The sequence below is a fragment of the Sapajus apella genome, unplaced genomic scaffold, assembly GCF_009761245.1.
Source record: "Sapajus apella isolate SASKATOON/1434 unplaced genomic scaffold, GSC_monkey_1.0 scaffold63, whole genome shotgun sequence".
In the NCBI taxonomy this organism is placed as follows: Eukaryota; Metazoa; Chordata; class Mammalia; order Primates; family Cebidae; genus Sapajus; species Sapajus apella.
Window position 1 is genome coordinate 12,105,716 of NW_022437003.1, and position 17,009 is coordinate 12,122,724.

General features: G+C 40.9%; 1 protein-coding gene across 8 annotated transcripts in view; it reads right to left on the reverse strand.

The window, feature by feature from the left end:
* The window catches only part of PHACTR1 (phosphatase and actin regulator 1), a 586,592-nt gene extending 571,256 nt beyond the window's left edge, over positions 1-15,336 (reverse strand). The window contains exons 1-3 of one of the 8 annotated variants that reach the window (XM_032247689.1): positions 14,204-14,582; positions 13,555-13,599; positions 12,263-12,415 (exon numbers count right to left, since the gene is read on the reverse strand). In XM_032247689.1, coding sequence (XP_032103580.1) covers positions 12,263-12,365 — 103 coding nt within the window. In that variant the 5' untranslated portion in view covers positions 12,366-12,415; positions 13,555-13,599; positions 14,204-14,582. Of the gene's footprint in view, positions 1-12,262; positions 12,416-12,671; positions 13,009-13,364; positions 13,600-14,203; positions 14,583-15,158 lie in introns of those variants that run through there. The other 7 variants (XM_032247687.1, XM_032247694.1, XM_032247693.1 and 4 more) reach the window with 7 other exon arrangements.
* Between the last annotated feature and the right edge of the window lie 1,673 nt (positions 15,337-17,009).

Genomic DNA, 17,009 nt, shown 5'->3' on the forward strand with positions numbered 1-17,009 from the left:
AGAACAAGAACACGACCTTTTCAGGGACATAGATGGAGCTAGAGGCCATTATCTTTAGCAAACTAATACAGCAACAGAAAACCAAATACTACATGTTCTCACTTATAACTGGGAGCTAAACGATGAGAACACATAGACACATAAAGGGGAACAACACACACTGGGGCCTATTGGAGGGTGAAGGAAGGTCTATTTTTAAACAGCTCTAGGTGAATCTCTTTTTTCTCTTCCTTTGCAGCATTTTGGAACAAGCTATAGTTCTATACTATGATTGAGCTGCACTGAGATTTTTTAAGAAGTGTTTTTTTAATGACCTTATAAGTGTTAACTAAGATTTTTGCTTATTATAAAAATACAAACCAGAATTTGCAATAATCTTAGTGACTTCAAACATTTGGCTCATGTAAATATTTCAAATAGACTATTAATTGTAAGTACTGGGGCTAGGAAGAAAATATTGTATTTATGGAAAAACCCTTTTTATTTAGAAAATATGTTTTCTTTAAACAATCTCCCAATCTTCTAAATAGTATGAAAGGAAAATTAAAGGCCCAGTAGAACCACATACTTAGAGGCCAATGTAAAACATGTTAGTGAAATTATTTTAGGAATTACTGAGGAATATAGAATATCTCAAGTGGTTTTCCAAGATCCCCATCCTAAGCTTATTCCATGGAACTTACTCCATCCTGGTAATCTGTGCTGGGCTATTCCATAGGATCTCCAAACTCAATGTGCTTTAAGTGGAATTTCTTTTTCCTACCTTCATCTTGGTCATTTCCCTGTATTCTCCCTCTCGGGGAAGGGCTGCATCATTCACCTACTAGGCCCAAAGATAACATGTAGGGAGAATTCAAAGAACCTGTTTCTCCCTTTCCGTCTACTCACCTTGTCGCCACATAATCAGGAAAAAAAATCTTAATATTTCTAGAATCCTCTCCACTTTTGAATGCTCCCAGTCAGTTCCCTCTTTAGGCTTTTTTCTTGTCTGCATCACTGCAGTAGCCTCCTGATGCCTCTCCTTGCCTCTGGTCTTCCTCCCCAGTCTGTCCTCTGTATTAGTGACCTCTATAAAAGCAGACCTGAGGGCTGGGCGCGGTGGCTCACGCCTATAATCCCAGCACTTTGGGAGGTCGAGGCAGATGGATCACGTGGTCAAGAGATTGAGACCATCCTGGTCAACATGATGAAACCTGGTCTCTACTAAAAATACAAAAATTAGCTGGGCATGGTGGCGCAGCCTGTAGTCCCAGCTACTCAGGAGGCTGAGGCAGGAGAATTGCTTGAACCCAGGAGGCGGAGGTTGCAGTAAGCAGAAATAGCGCCATTGCACTCCAGCCTGGGTAACAAGAGTGAAACTCCGTCTCAAAAAAAGAAAAAAAAAAAAAAAAAAAAAAAAAAGCAGACCTGATAACATCTCCTCCATATTTGGTGCTTTCGTGGATTCAGTATCAGCTTTGGGATTCCTTAGTCTGGCATTGCACAGCCTCACATGCCATGACTCCTGCCTGCTGTTCTTGTCTTCTCTCTTACCATTCTCCCTCTCTACCATATAATCTGTCAGTTTAGGGGATAGTCTAACACATGCAGTTTTCCTGATGGATCACCCTCTTCCCATGCCTGTTCATGCCTCATCACAGGCCACTTCACACTGCCCAGAGTATTCTTTTTTATCCTCCCTAAATTTAACTCACATGCAAGTGAATTGTCATCTCACCTTGAATGCCAACTTAGAAACACAGCTGCACTGATCACAAACTATAGAGTTTGCTCTGATTTCAGAGGAAATCAACACAGTTTAGCTAATGTTACCCACAGGTAGTACGATACAGAGGATACTTTTGGAATTTGTTAGTAATTTTATTTTAAAATCAAAGTTGTGTTGCTTGTTCTTGTTCTTGTGTTTTAAGACTGTTTCATGTCTCCAAAGGCCTTAGAAATTTGAATTGGAAAAAAAATGGCATCAGAGAAAAGAAGTGATGGGGCAGGTGGGGGGTCTCTCTTGGGAAGCAGACGCCCTGTCATTTTCCTCTAAGGCTTGAGAAAATTAAAGCATAATTAACATAAGAGCTGACATTTATTAAACATGTATCAGTTGCTTGATGTCTGGCTTAGTGTTTTATATTTGTCTGTTTCCAAATTTTAGTCATTCCTATATGACTTTTTATGTATTTTGCTGTAGTTAAGTGCCATCTAGCCTTTCATTTACTTAATGTTATTACTTAAATGGACTTAATCAGCCTACTTTTTCTTGCACTGCTTTTTCTAAGCCATCATCTGTGAATGCGCAGTGCTAGCTATATATTTTTATATTTTAAATAGTTTTTCTATTTACATTTTTCTAAAGCACAATAAAATTATTATTACATATAATAATCATATAATAACATGATTATTATGAAAGAGTTCATGTATTACCTGAAAATTAAATATCATACCATAGTTTGTGAAACTATGGTTCATTTAATCCTCAAAATAACCTGTTGGGTTAAGAATTCTTATTACTGTCATTTGTATTCAAAAAGGAAAAGTGAGAGAGACAGATTAAATAACCTGCCTAAAGTCACAAGCTAGGAAGTGAAAATCATCCTTTGAACTCAGAGCTGTGCAATTCTAAAACTCAAGTCCTAAACCCTATGACATTCTTAAGCTAATATGGGAAACTATTTTATTCATACCCCCAGTTTTGTATGTGCCATAAATAAAACCTTGTAAAATTCCAAAGGTAGGTAAAAGAAATTAAAAGTAAATACAAAAAGTTTAAATAGTTGTGCAGGGTTGATTTTATTCATCTTCTTTTTTTGAAAGACAGAATCTTGCTCCATTGCCCAGGCTGGAGTGCAGTGGCATGATCACAGCTCACTACAACGTGGAGGTCCAGGGTTCAAACAATCCACCTGCCTCAGCCGCCTGAGTAGCTGGGACTACAGGTGTGCATTACCATGCCTGGCTAATTTTTAAAAAATGTTTAATAGAGATGGCATCTTGTTATTTTGCCCAGGCTGGTCTCGAACTCCTGGCCTCAAGCCATCCACCAGCCTCAGCCTCCCAAAGTGCTAGAATTACAAGTGTGAGCCACTGTTCCTGGGCCTCTCCTTCTTTTCTCCCCTTTTAGCCAAAGGCATTAACACTTCCCTTGCTTTGCTTTTATGATTGAAAAAGGATGTATAGATCTTTAAGATGATAACTCTGTTCAGTCCTGGTATTTAGAAGTCCAATTTAACATAAATATTAATTTCATGGTTTAGTATAAGTGTCTATTGCTTACTGAGAAATTCTTAAAAATATTAAAAATGATATTGGCATGGGCTGATTTTGAACTGTTGGGCTCCCTCCCTATCCTTGCCCCTGCTAGCACAGGCACAAAGGATGGACCCAAAATTTTTGAGAAAACAGATTTGTTTGGGCAAATGAGAAGTGAGAATGATTTCCCAAGCACCTGGTGAATTGTTTATGCTAATTGGGTCATGGCTGGCACTGGGTGAGTGTGGGCTGCCTCTCATGTGTGGTATGTGAGAGCAGGAATGATTAATTGATTGAAATTAGTTCATTGTATTTTCACATAATTTTCTTCCTCTCTGGCTCTCATTCTCTCATTTTCTCTCCCTCTTCCTCTCATCCCCATGCCCTACTTTATGTATGAGTCCTGGATCACAATACATGGCAAAGCAGATCCTTGCTGGGGGCAAAGGCACGAAGAGCACCGAAAGGCTGTGTGCAGTAAATTGTGGGCACCAAGAACGGGACTTTGTGTACAGATAATCGTCCCTTTCCCAGGGCACACTCCAGAACAGGAGGGTTGGATTCGATGGTCATCTATATATCTATGGAGTTGGCAGGCTGCCTGGCTCCACAACGTTTTTTCTCTTGATCTGCCTTCACTGTCTTTTTCACACATCATCTTCCCTGTATTAAACACAGGTTTGGAAAGCCTGGGTGTGAGCAATTAGAGGTCTGAAATGGAATGAGTGGGCCGTTAGGAGGGTAGGCCTGGTAGTTAGCTTGTCAGCTGTGAGTGAAGTGCCATATACTGCTTCCTGACTAGAGTGATGAAGGAAAATGAAAAACCAAAATAAAACAAGTATTTGTTGAGGGTGATGGCTCAAGCACCAAGACTGGAAACAATAAAAAATAAATTCTCATCTGAAGCACTTCTCAGAGACAAAAGTCTGGGAAATAGTACGATTACATATCAAGTATTTGGACAGTGAACCAACAGAAATATAGGATATTACCTAGCAGGACTCTGAGGGGCAGGTGGGAGGACATTACATGGGTGAATGGAAAAGGTTATAACCCAGTTGACTAATTGCATCCAGATGGGGATTGGGTTGTCTTGCAAGCACTGTTCCTGCCCCAGTCCTTCGGAAGCAAATCAAACCTGCAGGTCCAGATGTGAACCATATGGAAGGTCATGACATGAAGGGCTCAGGGGACAGGAATGGAGGAAGAAGACAACCTGACTTCCACGATGCAAGACTCCTAAAACACCATGGCCAGGCTTCCAGTGAGTGGTTCTCAACGTGTGTTTCCAGCATATGGTTTAGGTGGGTGTCTACACTCACCTTCCTTTAAGTGTGGTTAGAAGCGTGAGTGGGGTGGTAGCTGGTTTGAGGATTAATCAGCCAAAAAGTATAAAAACTGGACTAGGCAGTAAAAATCTAAAAAGGAAGGGAAAAGGGGATCTCAAGGTGCAGCTCAGAGCTGATTTTCTGGACATGTTCAGCGCAGCTTTTGAACTGAACTCAATTAAGCTCACCGCAGTGAAAGTTGAGCAGTTGCCTATTCCATAACTCTGCATTTAGGCAGAATGAAAACTTCATCATCCCAGACTATTCTATATCAAAAAGCCCTTTTCCTGAAGAATACTACTCAGGGATCCCTGGACATCTATTTTAAAAGATTGATTTTTTTCAATAATAGACCTAAATTCCCCTGCTATATATTCTTACTTTTAATTTTTTCTGTTTTATATGAGATACAACAGAGTTGATGACTTGCTTCCATTGCCTACATCTCTATGTATTTGAATATTATCTTTGCATGCCCTTACCTTCAGTCTTATGCAGGCTCCATTTTCAATGAAGATTTTAATTCTTTGAAAGTCTTAGGAGGTTCTATTTTCTAAATCTTGAATCATCACACCCTTTCCTGAGGTCCAAAATGTATCTTTATGTTATGTACCCACAAAAATGTTTAAAAAAACAGTTTTGTTTAAAAAATTTCTTTTTATAGTGTAGATTTAAGCATTCTTAACCCATCAGTTCAATAGAGACAGTTAATAAATGTTAATGCTTCTACTGTATAAGAAGGATAATACTAGGCACCAAGAAGATGCTATTTAAGGAGATCACTGTGATTGAGGTAAGTCACAGATACTTAAGTAATCATAAAACAAGAGTATCAGTAACTAATCAGTAACAACAGACAAGGTACTAGATACTTTGTAGCTGTACTTCATTTAATTCCCAAAGTCTCCTATGAATTCAGAGCTAGCATTATATCTATTTTGATGAAGAATCTGAGGTTTAAAGAGTTGAAGACATTTATGTGAGCTCATGCATCTTAACAGGTGGTGGAGGCAGAATCATAGATGATGTCAATGGCTGTCGTGTAGGCGTGCACAGCTGTAGTATAGGCTATGGGAGGAAGGCCTGGAAAAGTCAAGCAAAACTTCATGGAGGAGGTGACAATGGGGCTGGGTCTCCCTATAAGCACAGCAAAGGAAATAGTATGAGCACATTCTGTGTCGGTGACTACTGTTCCTGATTTGGAATTAATGGAGAGCTACCAAATGTCTTTCTCTCTTGGGGCCATGTTTAGATGTCCCAAAGGTTCAGAGTTCAGGTTTAGAGTATATTTAACTCAAAGTTAAAGATTCAAATGCCAGCTGTTCTGACCGATTTCACAGAGTGGGCAAAGCGTGCAGGTGGGTGGAGGTGTGCGGGGAGAGAGGGAGTTTAGATGAATACCTCTCTACTTCCAAAAACAACTTAAAGAGACTCTTAGCTGCTCACTGTGGCATTCGTCAGTTGTCAAAACTGGCATTTTCCTTTGTTGAACAAGACAATGTAGATGACAGAAAAGGTACATTATGACAAGTAACAGTGACTACCGTGCCTGGTTCTAATGCCAAGTGTTATTTTAAATGACGAAAGAGGAGAAATCGTTAGCAGGAGTCACTAGGATTGCCTAGTGACTTTTGTCAATTGGCTGCCTCTTAATGTGTGTTCCTTTTAGAAGGTAATTTAAATTTCCAAGGTTTTTGAGAAAAGAAATATCACACAGTGGACAGGGCATGGATGTGGTAAGATGAGATCTGGGTCTGTCTCTGCTGTCTTCTTTTAAGCTGTGTGATTTGAACTCCCAGCAGAATGACTCTGGGCCATAGCTTAACCATCTCTGGAAGTGTGGTTTGGTCAGGGAAGTTACCTTCGCTGATCTGCGGAGTTGATTTGATTAACCTGACTAGATGAGAGGTTGCCTCTTCCTGGCAAGCAGCATGAGATAGCTTAAACAAAATCACTTGGGCTTTGGAGTCGGATATGTGTGAATGCAAACCCTGACTCTGCTTCTGTCTAAATGTACAGCTCTTTCAACATAGTTCACCTCATCAGTCTTCAGTTTTCTACTCTGCGACATGAGCATAGAATTCCCACTTCCCAAAGTTCCTTTGAGGATTAACAGATAACAATGAATATACAAGGGGCAGCCCTTGATACACAGTCCTTTTTATTTCTATTTTTATTTAGTTATTTTTGAAATGGAGACTCTCTCTGTTGCCCAGACTGGAGTGCAGTGGCGTGATCTTGGTTCGCTGCAACCTCCACCTCCTGAGTTCAAGCGATTCTCCAGCCTCAGCCTCCCAAGTAGCTAGGCTTATAGGCACCCATCACCATGCCCAGTGAATTTTTGTATTTTGAGTAGAGATGGAGGTTTCACCATGTTGGCCAGGCTGGTCTTTAACTCTTGACCTCAGGTGATCCGCCTGCCTCGGCCTCCCAAAGTGCTGAAATTACAGGCATGAGCAACCACAACAGTCCATAGTGCTTTTTAAAAGTCTATTTGCAGCTTCCCCATGGTTTGAATTCATTTAAAGGAGAAGACTTAGAGAAAATTATTTAGGCAAGAGTAAGTGCATGATGCTAAAACCTTTTGCTATGAAATGAAGGTCAGCACTTCTCAACCCTGGCTGCACATTTGAATCTCATGGGGGCAATTTAAAAGACTCTCATGTGTGGGGCTTATCCCCAGAAATTCTGATTTAATTGGTCCATAGTGGACTCTAGCCTTTGGGTTGTAAAAGCTCTCAGGCGTGGCCTTGTGTGGTGGCTCATGCCTATAATCCCAGCACTTTGGGAGGCTAAGGTGAGAGGACTGCGTGAGGCCGGGAGTTTAAGACCAGCCTGGGAAACAGCAAGATTCTGTCTGTATGAAAAAGTAAGAAATTAGCAAGGCATGGTGGCATGTGCCTGTAGCCCCCAGATACTTTGGGAGACTGAGGCTGGAGGATTGCTTGAGCTCCGGAGTTTGAGGCTGCAATGATCCTGTCACTGTACTTCAGCCTGAGATGACAGAGCCAGACCCTCCTCTCTCTGTCTCTCTCAAAAAAAAAAAAAAAAAGAAAAAAGAAAAAGACCAAAACAAAACTTCCAAGTGGTGTTTGTAATGTGCACCGAATTCAATCATTGCTTTTCAAACACTAACATAGAAAACTACCTGGAGATTTTGTTAAAATGCAGATTCCTTCTCTAGGTCTGGGGTAGGGCCTGAGATTCTACATTCCTAACAAGCTCCAAATGAGTGAAGCTGGTGCTGTCAGTCTGGGACCACACTGTGAGTAGCAAGTGACTGATGATCTGTGATGGTGATTCTCAAGCTCCAGTATACATCCTAAAAACCCATGGGCTTGTTGAAAATATAGCACTGAAGCCTGGGGCTGGCCCTCCCAGGGTCGGTTTTTCTTGGTTTAGGAAGAAACCTAAGGGAGTTATGGTGTCCATTTTAGCCTAAAAAATCTCATGATGTTAATTTTGTGTTTTTATAATATCTTCTCTTCCAGTTTAATTGTTCACTACAAAACTACTGAGTCTGAATTTGAGAGTGTGGGGTAGCACTGTTAGAAACCTGAAAGACAGATGAGCTCAAATTATGTGATGTCAAGATATGTTGATATTTGAAGCCAGATGTATCTCGAACCTCTGGGGTTCTCCTTTGCAGTTAAAGGGGACTTTCACAGAACTCCCTTCCTGTTAGGATTTACTATTGGCAAATGACTCACTAGTTAATCCAGAGAGCCTCTTTCACTGACAGGAGACAAACAGGATGACCCTGGATAGTTTCTGCTCTCTGCAACACATCATACCTTCTAAAGCAGAATCATGAGAAAGGCAGCTGATCTCCCCCACCTTGAGGTCAAACCAAGGGAAAATAGAGGTGGGAGAAGATAACAGGCTATTTATTCAGAAGAACAGATAAGGCACCTTTGAAAGTCTCAGGGACTTCCAAAAGAATTTGTCTCACGATAAATTGCCTTTTTCCTTCTTTTTCTTTTTCTCACTGTCCTGGATTTCTCTTGCTTTATCTAGCTAAAACATCCTCTACTCAGGAGAAGGCTTTTCTCTTTCCAAGAAAAATTTAAGAAAACAGCTCTGTGGAGATTAAAAACATAATTCTGGCATTGTGGCTTGGGATAAATATTTTGCACATAATTAATATAGAAGGTGTTCTCTTCCTGGAACTTTATGAGTTTGTAAATAAATTGATATGAAGCTGTCATGTGGGAAACGAGAGAAACTCAGATTATCTTGCTTTCCCCTTTAGAAACATTTGACATCTGTAAGCACACTTGATCAGTCTATAGAAATAACTGCACGATAGTGAGAATAGACCACTCAAAAATGCAATAATCACACAACAGTTTAGCCAACCAAGCCTTAGGTCACCCAAGTTTTAGATACTTAACCCCATACTGTACTTTCCAGTGGGCCTTCTTTTTAGAAGAAATTATCAAATTGGAGCCACCTGACCTTACTAATATCCTCTGCACTGGTTGGACTGGCTGAACAGAGAACTGCCACGTGGAGTGATTCAGCAACAGCGTAAGACAGTAATTACCTCAAACGTGTTTCTCAAGAGCTGGCCACCAAATTGCCCTCCTTCACTGGTCCTCAGAGCCTTGCCATTGGTTAGATGCAAGCTTGAGTCATGGCAATGTGTGCATCTGGCTTGGATGTGAAGGGCGCAGGCCATGGTATACTCAGGCTTTCACCCATTCACGCATTCCTTTATAAGGCCTAAGGGGTACTGGTTTTCCAGGACAGACTGTGGAGTCTGTGCAAAGGGGAGGAAGTTACAGCAAGGAACCCATGCAACGCAGTGCCAAGTGCCAGGAAATGGTAAAAGCAGAACTTGAGGAAGGAGCCTCCCAAGGTGATAGATCCTGTGTGCTGGGGATCTGAGGAAGGAGTTGGAGGGAGAGAGGCTCTCATCTTTAAAATGAAATGAAGGACAAGACAGATGGGGAGCAGCAAGATGAGCTATTTTTCAGTTTTGTCCTGAGTTGGATTTTGACAGGACAAGAAATGAATCACTGCATTTTTATATGTATTTAAAATTTCTATTTTTTTTTGTTTTTATTGCTAGAAATAGGTTTAACTTTTATCAGATCACAGTTCTTGCTTGCAAGGCAGCTTCATTGTGAAGCTCTTTTTTTTTTTTTTTTTTTTTTGAGACAGAATCTCACTCTGCTGCCCAGGCTGGAGGGCAGTGGTGCACCCCCCGCTCACTGCAACCTCCATCTCCTGGGTTCAAGCGATTCTCCTACCTCAGCCTCCCAAGTAGCTGGGATTACAGGTATGTGTCACTGTGCCTGGCTAATTTTTGTATTTTTAGAAGACACGTGGTTTCACTACTTTGGTCAGGCTAGTCTGGAACTCCTGACCTCCAGTGATCCACTAGCCTCAACCTCCCAAAGTGCTGAGATTACAGGTGAGAGCCACCTCACCTGGCCCATTATCAAGTTTTACACTGAAGAGGATGGCCCTTTGCCAGGGATTTTTACTTTATTGATTTGCTCGTGTATAGCATTTCTTATGTGACAGATACTGTTTTAAGCACTTTAAAACCTTACTTCATTAATGCCCTTAACAACCTATGAATTAGGAACTATTACTGTTTTCATTTTGCAAAGGAGCCTGCAACCACTATATTATCCTGCCTCTAGCACTGAGGGCAGTGTTCCTGTTCCAGAATGGAAGAAGAGAAAACGGGATTAGGTGGACTGGTTCGTAAATGCTGCCCCTAGACTGATGAACTGGCTAGGTAGCCATCCCTGGAGTTCTTGCTTAAAATGCAAATTCACTGGCCTTACACCTGGATGTTTGATTCAGGAAGACTGGGGTTTTGAAACACTGACCTAGACAATGTGTGGGGAATCCCCTCCCCTCTCGCAAATCCAGGAATCCTTGATTGAATATCACCTGATTCACCTGATTAATACGAACATGACTCCAGTGAGCAGCAGTAGCTTATGCTACCACCTCCTATGCATTTTCTAGTCCTTCCAGCTCTGATGTCTAAACCACAGTCACTGATGGTGACGATTCTGACCACTCCACCCCCAGCTCCATCTGCTGACAACCAGAAGGCTGCCTTGAGTCCTCCAAGCCTCCCACACCTTGCCTGCTTTCCTCCCATAAGAGCTTGGAGCCCACAGTCTTCTTAAAGGCTTATACCATCCCCACTGCAAGACCAAGTGGACATCTTTTTTCTCTATAATTAACTGCCACCCCCTCCCTTTCTGTTGCAGATGGCTATGCAGTTCAGGGGGAAGACCTCGCCACAGAGAATTATTGTCTCATTCCAGTTGAATGGACCAATGATGGAGCAACGTGTGACCTTGGCGCTGGAGAAGGGATTGAGCCTAATCTCATTCTCCACCCTCTTCCAGCCTCCTCCATTCTACATCTACTTCTAGCATCTTCTTACTTGCAGACCCAGAAGAGGTTGGAGGTCCTGGCCAATCTCTCATTCTTTTCCTTCTCACTCACATTTTTATGTCTCTTTAAGTGGCTCATAACAGCCATGTTGACTCCATACACCCAGAAGGTTGAGGAGAATTAGCTATTATATCACTTTTGCTGATTTCAGCTCTCCTGATGGGCACACAGACCTCAGCAAATCAACCAGATCGTTTCCAACCCCTCTTGACTTTAAGAAGACTGGGTCATGCCCTGCGAAATGGAAGCAGAGGAGATGGCTTGCAAGGCCCCCTGAGGTTACCACGATAAATTGGCTTGAGAGGGAGGTAAAAGCAATTCAGAAGACCACTTTAGAAAGCCCAGGCAGGATATTATCAGTGGCTGTGTGAAGTTCCCATCGCCATCTAAAGCGAAAGATGCCAGAATTATAAAAACTGACTGCATTTTCTTCTCAGCTCTGCTTTGTGACTTCTACTAAGAATTCAGTTGCTTTTCTATTTTAAAATAGGCATATTGTCCTCCTTCTAAATGCATCACCTGCACCATTTGGGACATGCCCATTGTCAGGTTGCTTTGACTGAACACCTTAAATATCCCAGGAAAACATAAAATATGTAAAAAGAAATCTCCTCCTTGTCATGAGATCCCATATAACACTCCAGCTTCTTTCTTTAACGTGGTGGAAAAACATTCTAAATGCCCCAACAGAAGGGCAAGAAAACTGGAGCCTAAATGACCATCTTGAAACATGTAATAAAAACAGACACATCAGCCATACTTCCCAGCAGGCTTTCTCCCTGAATGTGCACTGGTAATTCTCTAAGGCAGTAACCGAATTCAGCTAAAATAGAGAAGGCAGCCATTGCGAAGCTCAACGCTTCTCTCAGGAGCCCCTAATCCTGCCGATTCCAGTCCACTAGGTCACGATGCCCTAAGATTCCAATCACAGTGGCTGCAAACTGGGAATTCTCTAAGGGGAAAAGCATCCCTGACTCTTTGGACATAAGTATTGGACACAAGGCAGTGGGAAATAATTTCTGACATAGCTTTCTGAGGGGCACTTGCATCAAAAGTTGGGTATTTTTTAAGCCACATCCAAGAAGTGTGGATTTATTTGTTCTATTATATGCCTGCCTCAATTCCAGCAGCAGTTTGGTAGAGGTTATCAATTTAGAAATACCAGTTATTAAACTTTCAGAGCAAAGCTCTAGCAACTACACCCGACACGGCTGTTCATATAAAACCGACGTGCAAATGAGAGGAATTTCTTATTTTATTACCTTGAGCTCCTTGACTGTAGAAGAATCTTTGAGCTGACTCAACATCCAAGAGTCTATGAGCAGACTCCACATCCAGAAAATAATCCATTTTGGGATAATCCATCCTTGATGTTCCAAACACGGAGTTCTGAGAGAAAATGTTCACTTGAATACCTATAAAGAGGAAAAAAATCCACAATATCTTATATGTCAAGTATAAAGTGTCTATATAGATGTACTTTACAATGTTTGAATAAGAATATCCCATTATAATATTCTACTATTTGACTGACATTTCCAATTCTAAAGCCACCCCTCAGCATAGCTTCCCTACCGTATGAGAAAATGCAGCATTTAGCCAACATTCATTAAAAGTAATATATTCTACCCAGGAAAAACAGATGATCGGATCTAAAGAGAAATAACATACCAGTCTTTCCTTGCTTTATATTCGCTGGAACATATACTGTTAATTTCACACGCTATCGGTTTTCAAAAGGTCTATCTGATAAATAGCATCATTAAGTGTTAGGCGTTGTGAGTGTTGATCCTCAACTGATCCTGGGACTTTCGAATTCCCCCGGAGCAGGGAAAATCGCCTGGGAATCTAAGCCTCCACTCATAGATGCCTTGCGTTTATGACACACACTGATCTATCTGCTGTACGAATGCTTTGAATTCCTTCCTTTCAGGCGATTCCCTTCAGCACATTTTATAAAGTGCTACAGGATCATCACCTGCCTGTGCCTGGCAGGGGCTGCTTTTGAGAAATAATTGTTTGGTAGAGCAGCAACAATGATTGCAGCATTGCAATAATCCCTATGACATTATCATACTCCAGCCTGTTACAAAGCTAATATACTTCCCCAGAAAGCATTCAGCCTGTTGGGTTATTTTTTCAAGCCTATGTAGCCTTTCCCTGATACTTGCACAACCGAATTATCTCTATTTCTGCAGAATATTTTTTTGGAAAGAATTAACAAGACAAAGTCATTAAAACCAAGCTCAGAAGGCTTATCCAACTGGTTTCTCTAACAGTATATATTTTAATTTAAGAAACCAAGTCCAGTAAGACAAAACTTTTACAAATACCCAAAGATACCCAAATAGCCATTATACTTACTGCAAAAAATAAAAGCCCAGGGCTAACTGTCGGCGGTAAAACAAGAGCTGTTCCAGCCAGAGTGTCTTTGATCTTGCTTAATATTCCCGGTGAAAATAAATGATTTTGATTGTTTGATTAGAACAGTGATGAATAATGCATACAGTCCACTGGACTTCCTTTATCAGATAAAATGGCCAGAGCACGTTACCTTAGCAACGGAAGGTGACGCCAGCCTCAGCCTCTGCACCCTCCCCTGCGAAGGAAGAAAATTACCAGTTTCCCGTGTAAAACTTTGGCAGAAAATCATCAAATCCACATGTGTACATCACGCAGGGCTATTCCCCGGCCCCCCATCTCTTATGCAGAGAAGTGTCATAGTCATTAAAAACACAGATTTATGTCTTCATAGTTTATTTTTATAATCCCAAATCTTAGTTTGATTTGCAGCCACGAAAGAATAGGTTAGGAAATAATTAAAATTTTAATATATAGAAAAGTTGTATAGAAACTGTTGTGGGGACACTGGTTCTCACCCTAATGCTGGCCTAAGAGTGGCAGGGAATTTGGGGGGAGTTTAGGGAAAGGCCATTTTAGCTTAGCATATGTTAGACATTCCCCTGTTATAATTAATACACAGAACAGCCACCGGCATCCAGGCTGAAAATAACTCTTCCCTTCTGCGAATCAGTCACTGGAAGAAGCTTAAAAAGCTGTCTGAAATTTCCCAGATTCTGAAAGACGCATTATAGCATAGATCTTGTGGGAGATTCCCCCCACCCACAACCCCCCATTCCCTGCAAAGGAAAACTAGCCAAAAAGATATATGAAAGGAAGAGTAGAAATTAGCAGATACTCACCGGCACTTGTTGACCTCTTTCGACAGGACACGATAGAGTACAGAACAAAGCAGTGTGACGCTTCTGAGCCCACAAGCCCAAATGAACAGCTTCTAATTTTCCCTTCAATCTTGTTTCAAGAACACTGAGCAGAGGGAAGTGATGGATTTGCCCATTTATACTGTGATGAAATGCAACCCCTAAGAAGAGATCTGAGTGGAGCTGCTCTTTAGAACACATTAGACTGCTAATTTAAGAAAATTGAAAGGTTTTGTTTTACTGTCTTTTATGTGTTCTTCTCTGCTACCCCCTCAATTTAATTTGCATTTAAAATTATTCTCATGTCTCCTCGGCTCTCCAAGGTGTGGAGTACTTTCTAATCACAAAGGCTGCTCCAGTAGGGTTTGTTGCAACACCACTTTTATCCTGAGCTGCACAACAAGGCAGGTAGTTATAATTGGGAGCTGTTTTCTGGGGTGAAATACAGAGGGCACGTTTGATGTCACCCCTTCCCTCTTGCCTGGCTTTCTTCCTTTCCTTGCTTCCAACTGCCTCATCAAATCTCCAGCGCAAATCATGCCAGTCTGCCTAAATGCATTTCTCCCTGTTCAAATGTAACAAAAGAATCCCAACAACAAAAATAAACTTTGGCTAGTATCTCAAGTTATTCTAGTTCAATATCCTTCCTACCAAACCTCAGTAAGGACTTTCAGGCACAATACTTTAAGATCTTTATGAAAGGCATAGTGACAGCCAAATGTAAGCCCTACTGTGGATTTTCCACAATCCTCTTGCACCCTTTGTTGACCAAAGAATTGGTCATTAGCAAGGTGTGGTGTGCAGTGGGTCAGCTTGTTAAGAAAAAAGAGTTTACATTTGAGAAGCCTCAGGAGGAAGACCATCAACACCCCTCTGCCACCACCTCCCCCCGCCCCACTCCCTATGCACAGCTTAGGTGTCTGCCATTGAAACAAACCTGAAAATCCTCTGCTGTTTGTCTTGTGGGCTCTCCCTTTCCCACCTGATCAGAACAACTCAGACACCAAGCTGGTGCTGCAGATAGTTAAGCCTCATGAAAGAAGAAGCTGAAACTACCAATTGTATGCCCTTGTAGGAAAGTCAACTATGGACTCTGAATTCTCAAAGCTTTGCTCCAACCCAAGGGCTGACTTCTTTAAGGTTACTTTTCTATTCAGCACCCACTGGAGACATGCTGAACACTTGACATTTATAAGAGGAGAAAGCTGTCTCCTGGTTCCTTTTACTTACTGTGAGGTGTGGGCGACAGGTTCTGAACTCATTATTGTAATTCTGTTGAAATTGTAATGACTCATAGGTGTGTGAGAGAAAGAGAGAGAGAGAGAGAGAGAAAGAGAAAGAGAGAGAGAGAAAGAGAGAGAGAGAGAGAGAGAGAAAGTGAGTATAAGTCTATGCTGCTGACCAAGCCTTTAGGTGAGTGCAAATGAACGTGTGATTGAAGAAAGGGATACTAAACTGGAAATGTGAAAAATAGAGTTGATTCCCAGGGGTAGGTGGTAGATTTGAAAGTCAGTCATTTCTGAAGAGTTGACCAAGAAAGGGAAATTTAAAATACTTTACAAAGTGAACACATAATAGGGTCATGATTTAAGAAAACTCAGAAGGGAAAATTTGAATTTAAAAAAATGTGTTTGGGGCCAGGCAAGGAGGCTCATGTCTGTAATCCCAGCCCTATGGGAGGCCAAGGTGCATGGATCACCTGAGGCCAGGAGTTTGAGATAAGCCTGGCCAACATAGTGAAACCCCATCTCTACTAAAAATACAAAAAGTTAGCCAAGAGTGGTGGTGGGTGCCTGTAATCCCAGCTACTTGGGAGGCTGAGCAGGAGAATCATTTGAGTCCAGGAGATGGAGGTTGCAGTGAGCTGAGATCATGCCACTGCCCTCCAGCCCTGGTGACAGAGCAAGATTCTATCTCAAAAAAAAAAAAAAAAGAAAGAAAGAAACAAGAAAAAAAATGTATTTTGGAAGGGGATGATTATTCATTTGCAAACAGGGACTTACTTTTAGTAAATAATTAATTACTGTGTTCTTTAGCATCATATGACCAACTTCTGAAATAGATTTTCAAAAAATGATCTCACTCTGTGGAACATAGCTATAAATTACATATAGGTGTGTGTGTTAGAAAATTATTTTTAAAGATGGTGAAGCAAGCAATGTTCAAAAGCCAATGTCAAAATCTGATCAGCTCAATTCTATTTTGTAACTTTAAACTGCTCCAGAGCAACACTTATGATGATCCATTGTTCTGAGAAATAATAAAATCAGAGAGGAAGGCAAGGTTAGATCAAGTATTCAAATTAACATGTATTCAGCACTAAACAATTCAACCCAAAACATCCTCAAGATTTCAGCTCTGGAAAACTTAACTAAGTGTTAACATATCTCTATGACCTAGAAATAAAAGATTATTTTGAAAAATTCCAAAATAGAGCCATATCTTTTACATGAATGCCATTAAAATATAAAAGTGTAGAACTGTAAGATTGAAACAAATAATCTAGAATTGTTAAAAATGCATAAGATAGCAGAGACATATATACTTTTCTATATTCAGTTTGATCGGAAGAGGATATGTATGTGAGTATTCTATACACTAACAGGTGTATTCAATTAATTCAAAATAGAGGTATATTTCATGATGGAATCTAGAGGCAAGTAAAGATATTAGCTTGTATATATTTTGGAGGTGTTCTTCTTTATTCTATTGGATGGCAAAAAACCCAAACATTCTGGGAGAGATCATATTATTTGTAAGTAGATAACTTGCTCTTTTTATATTATGC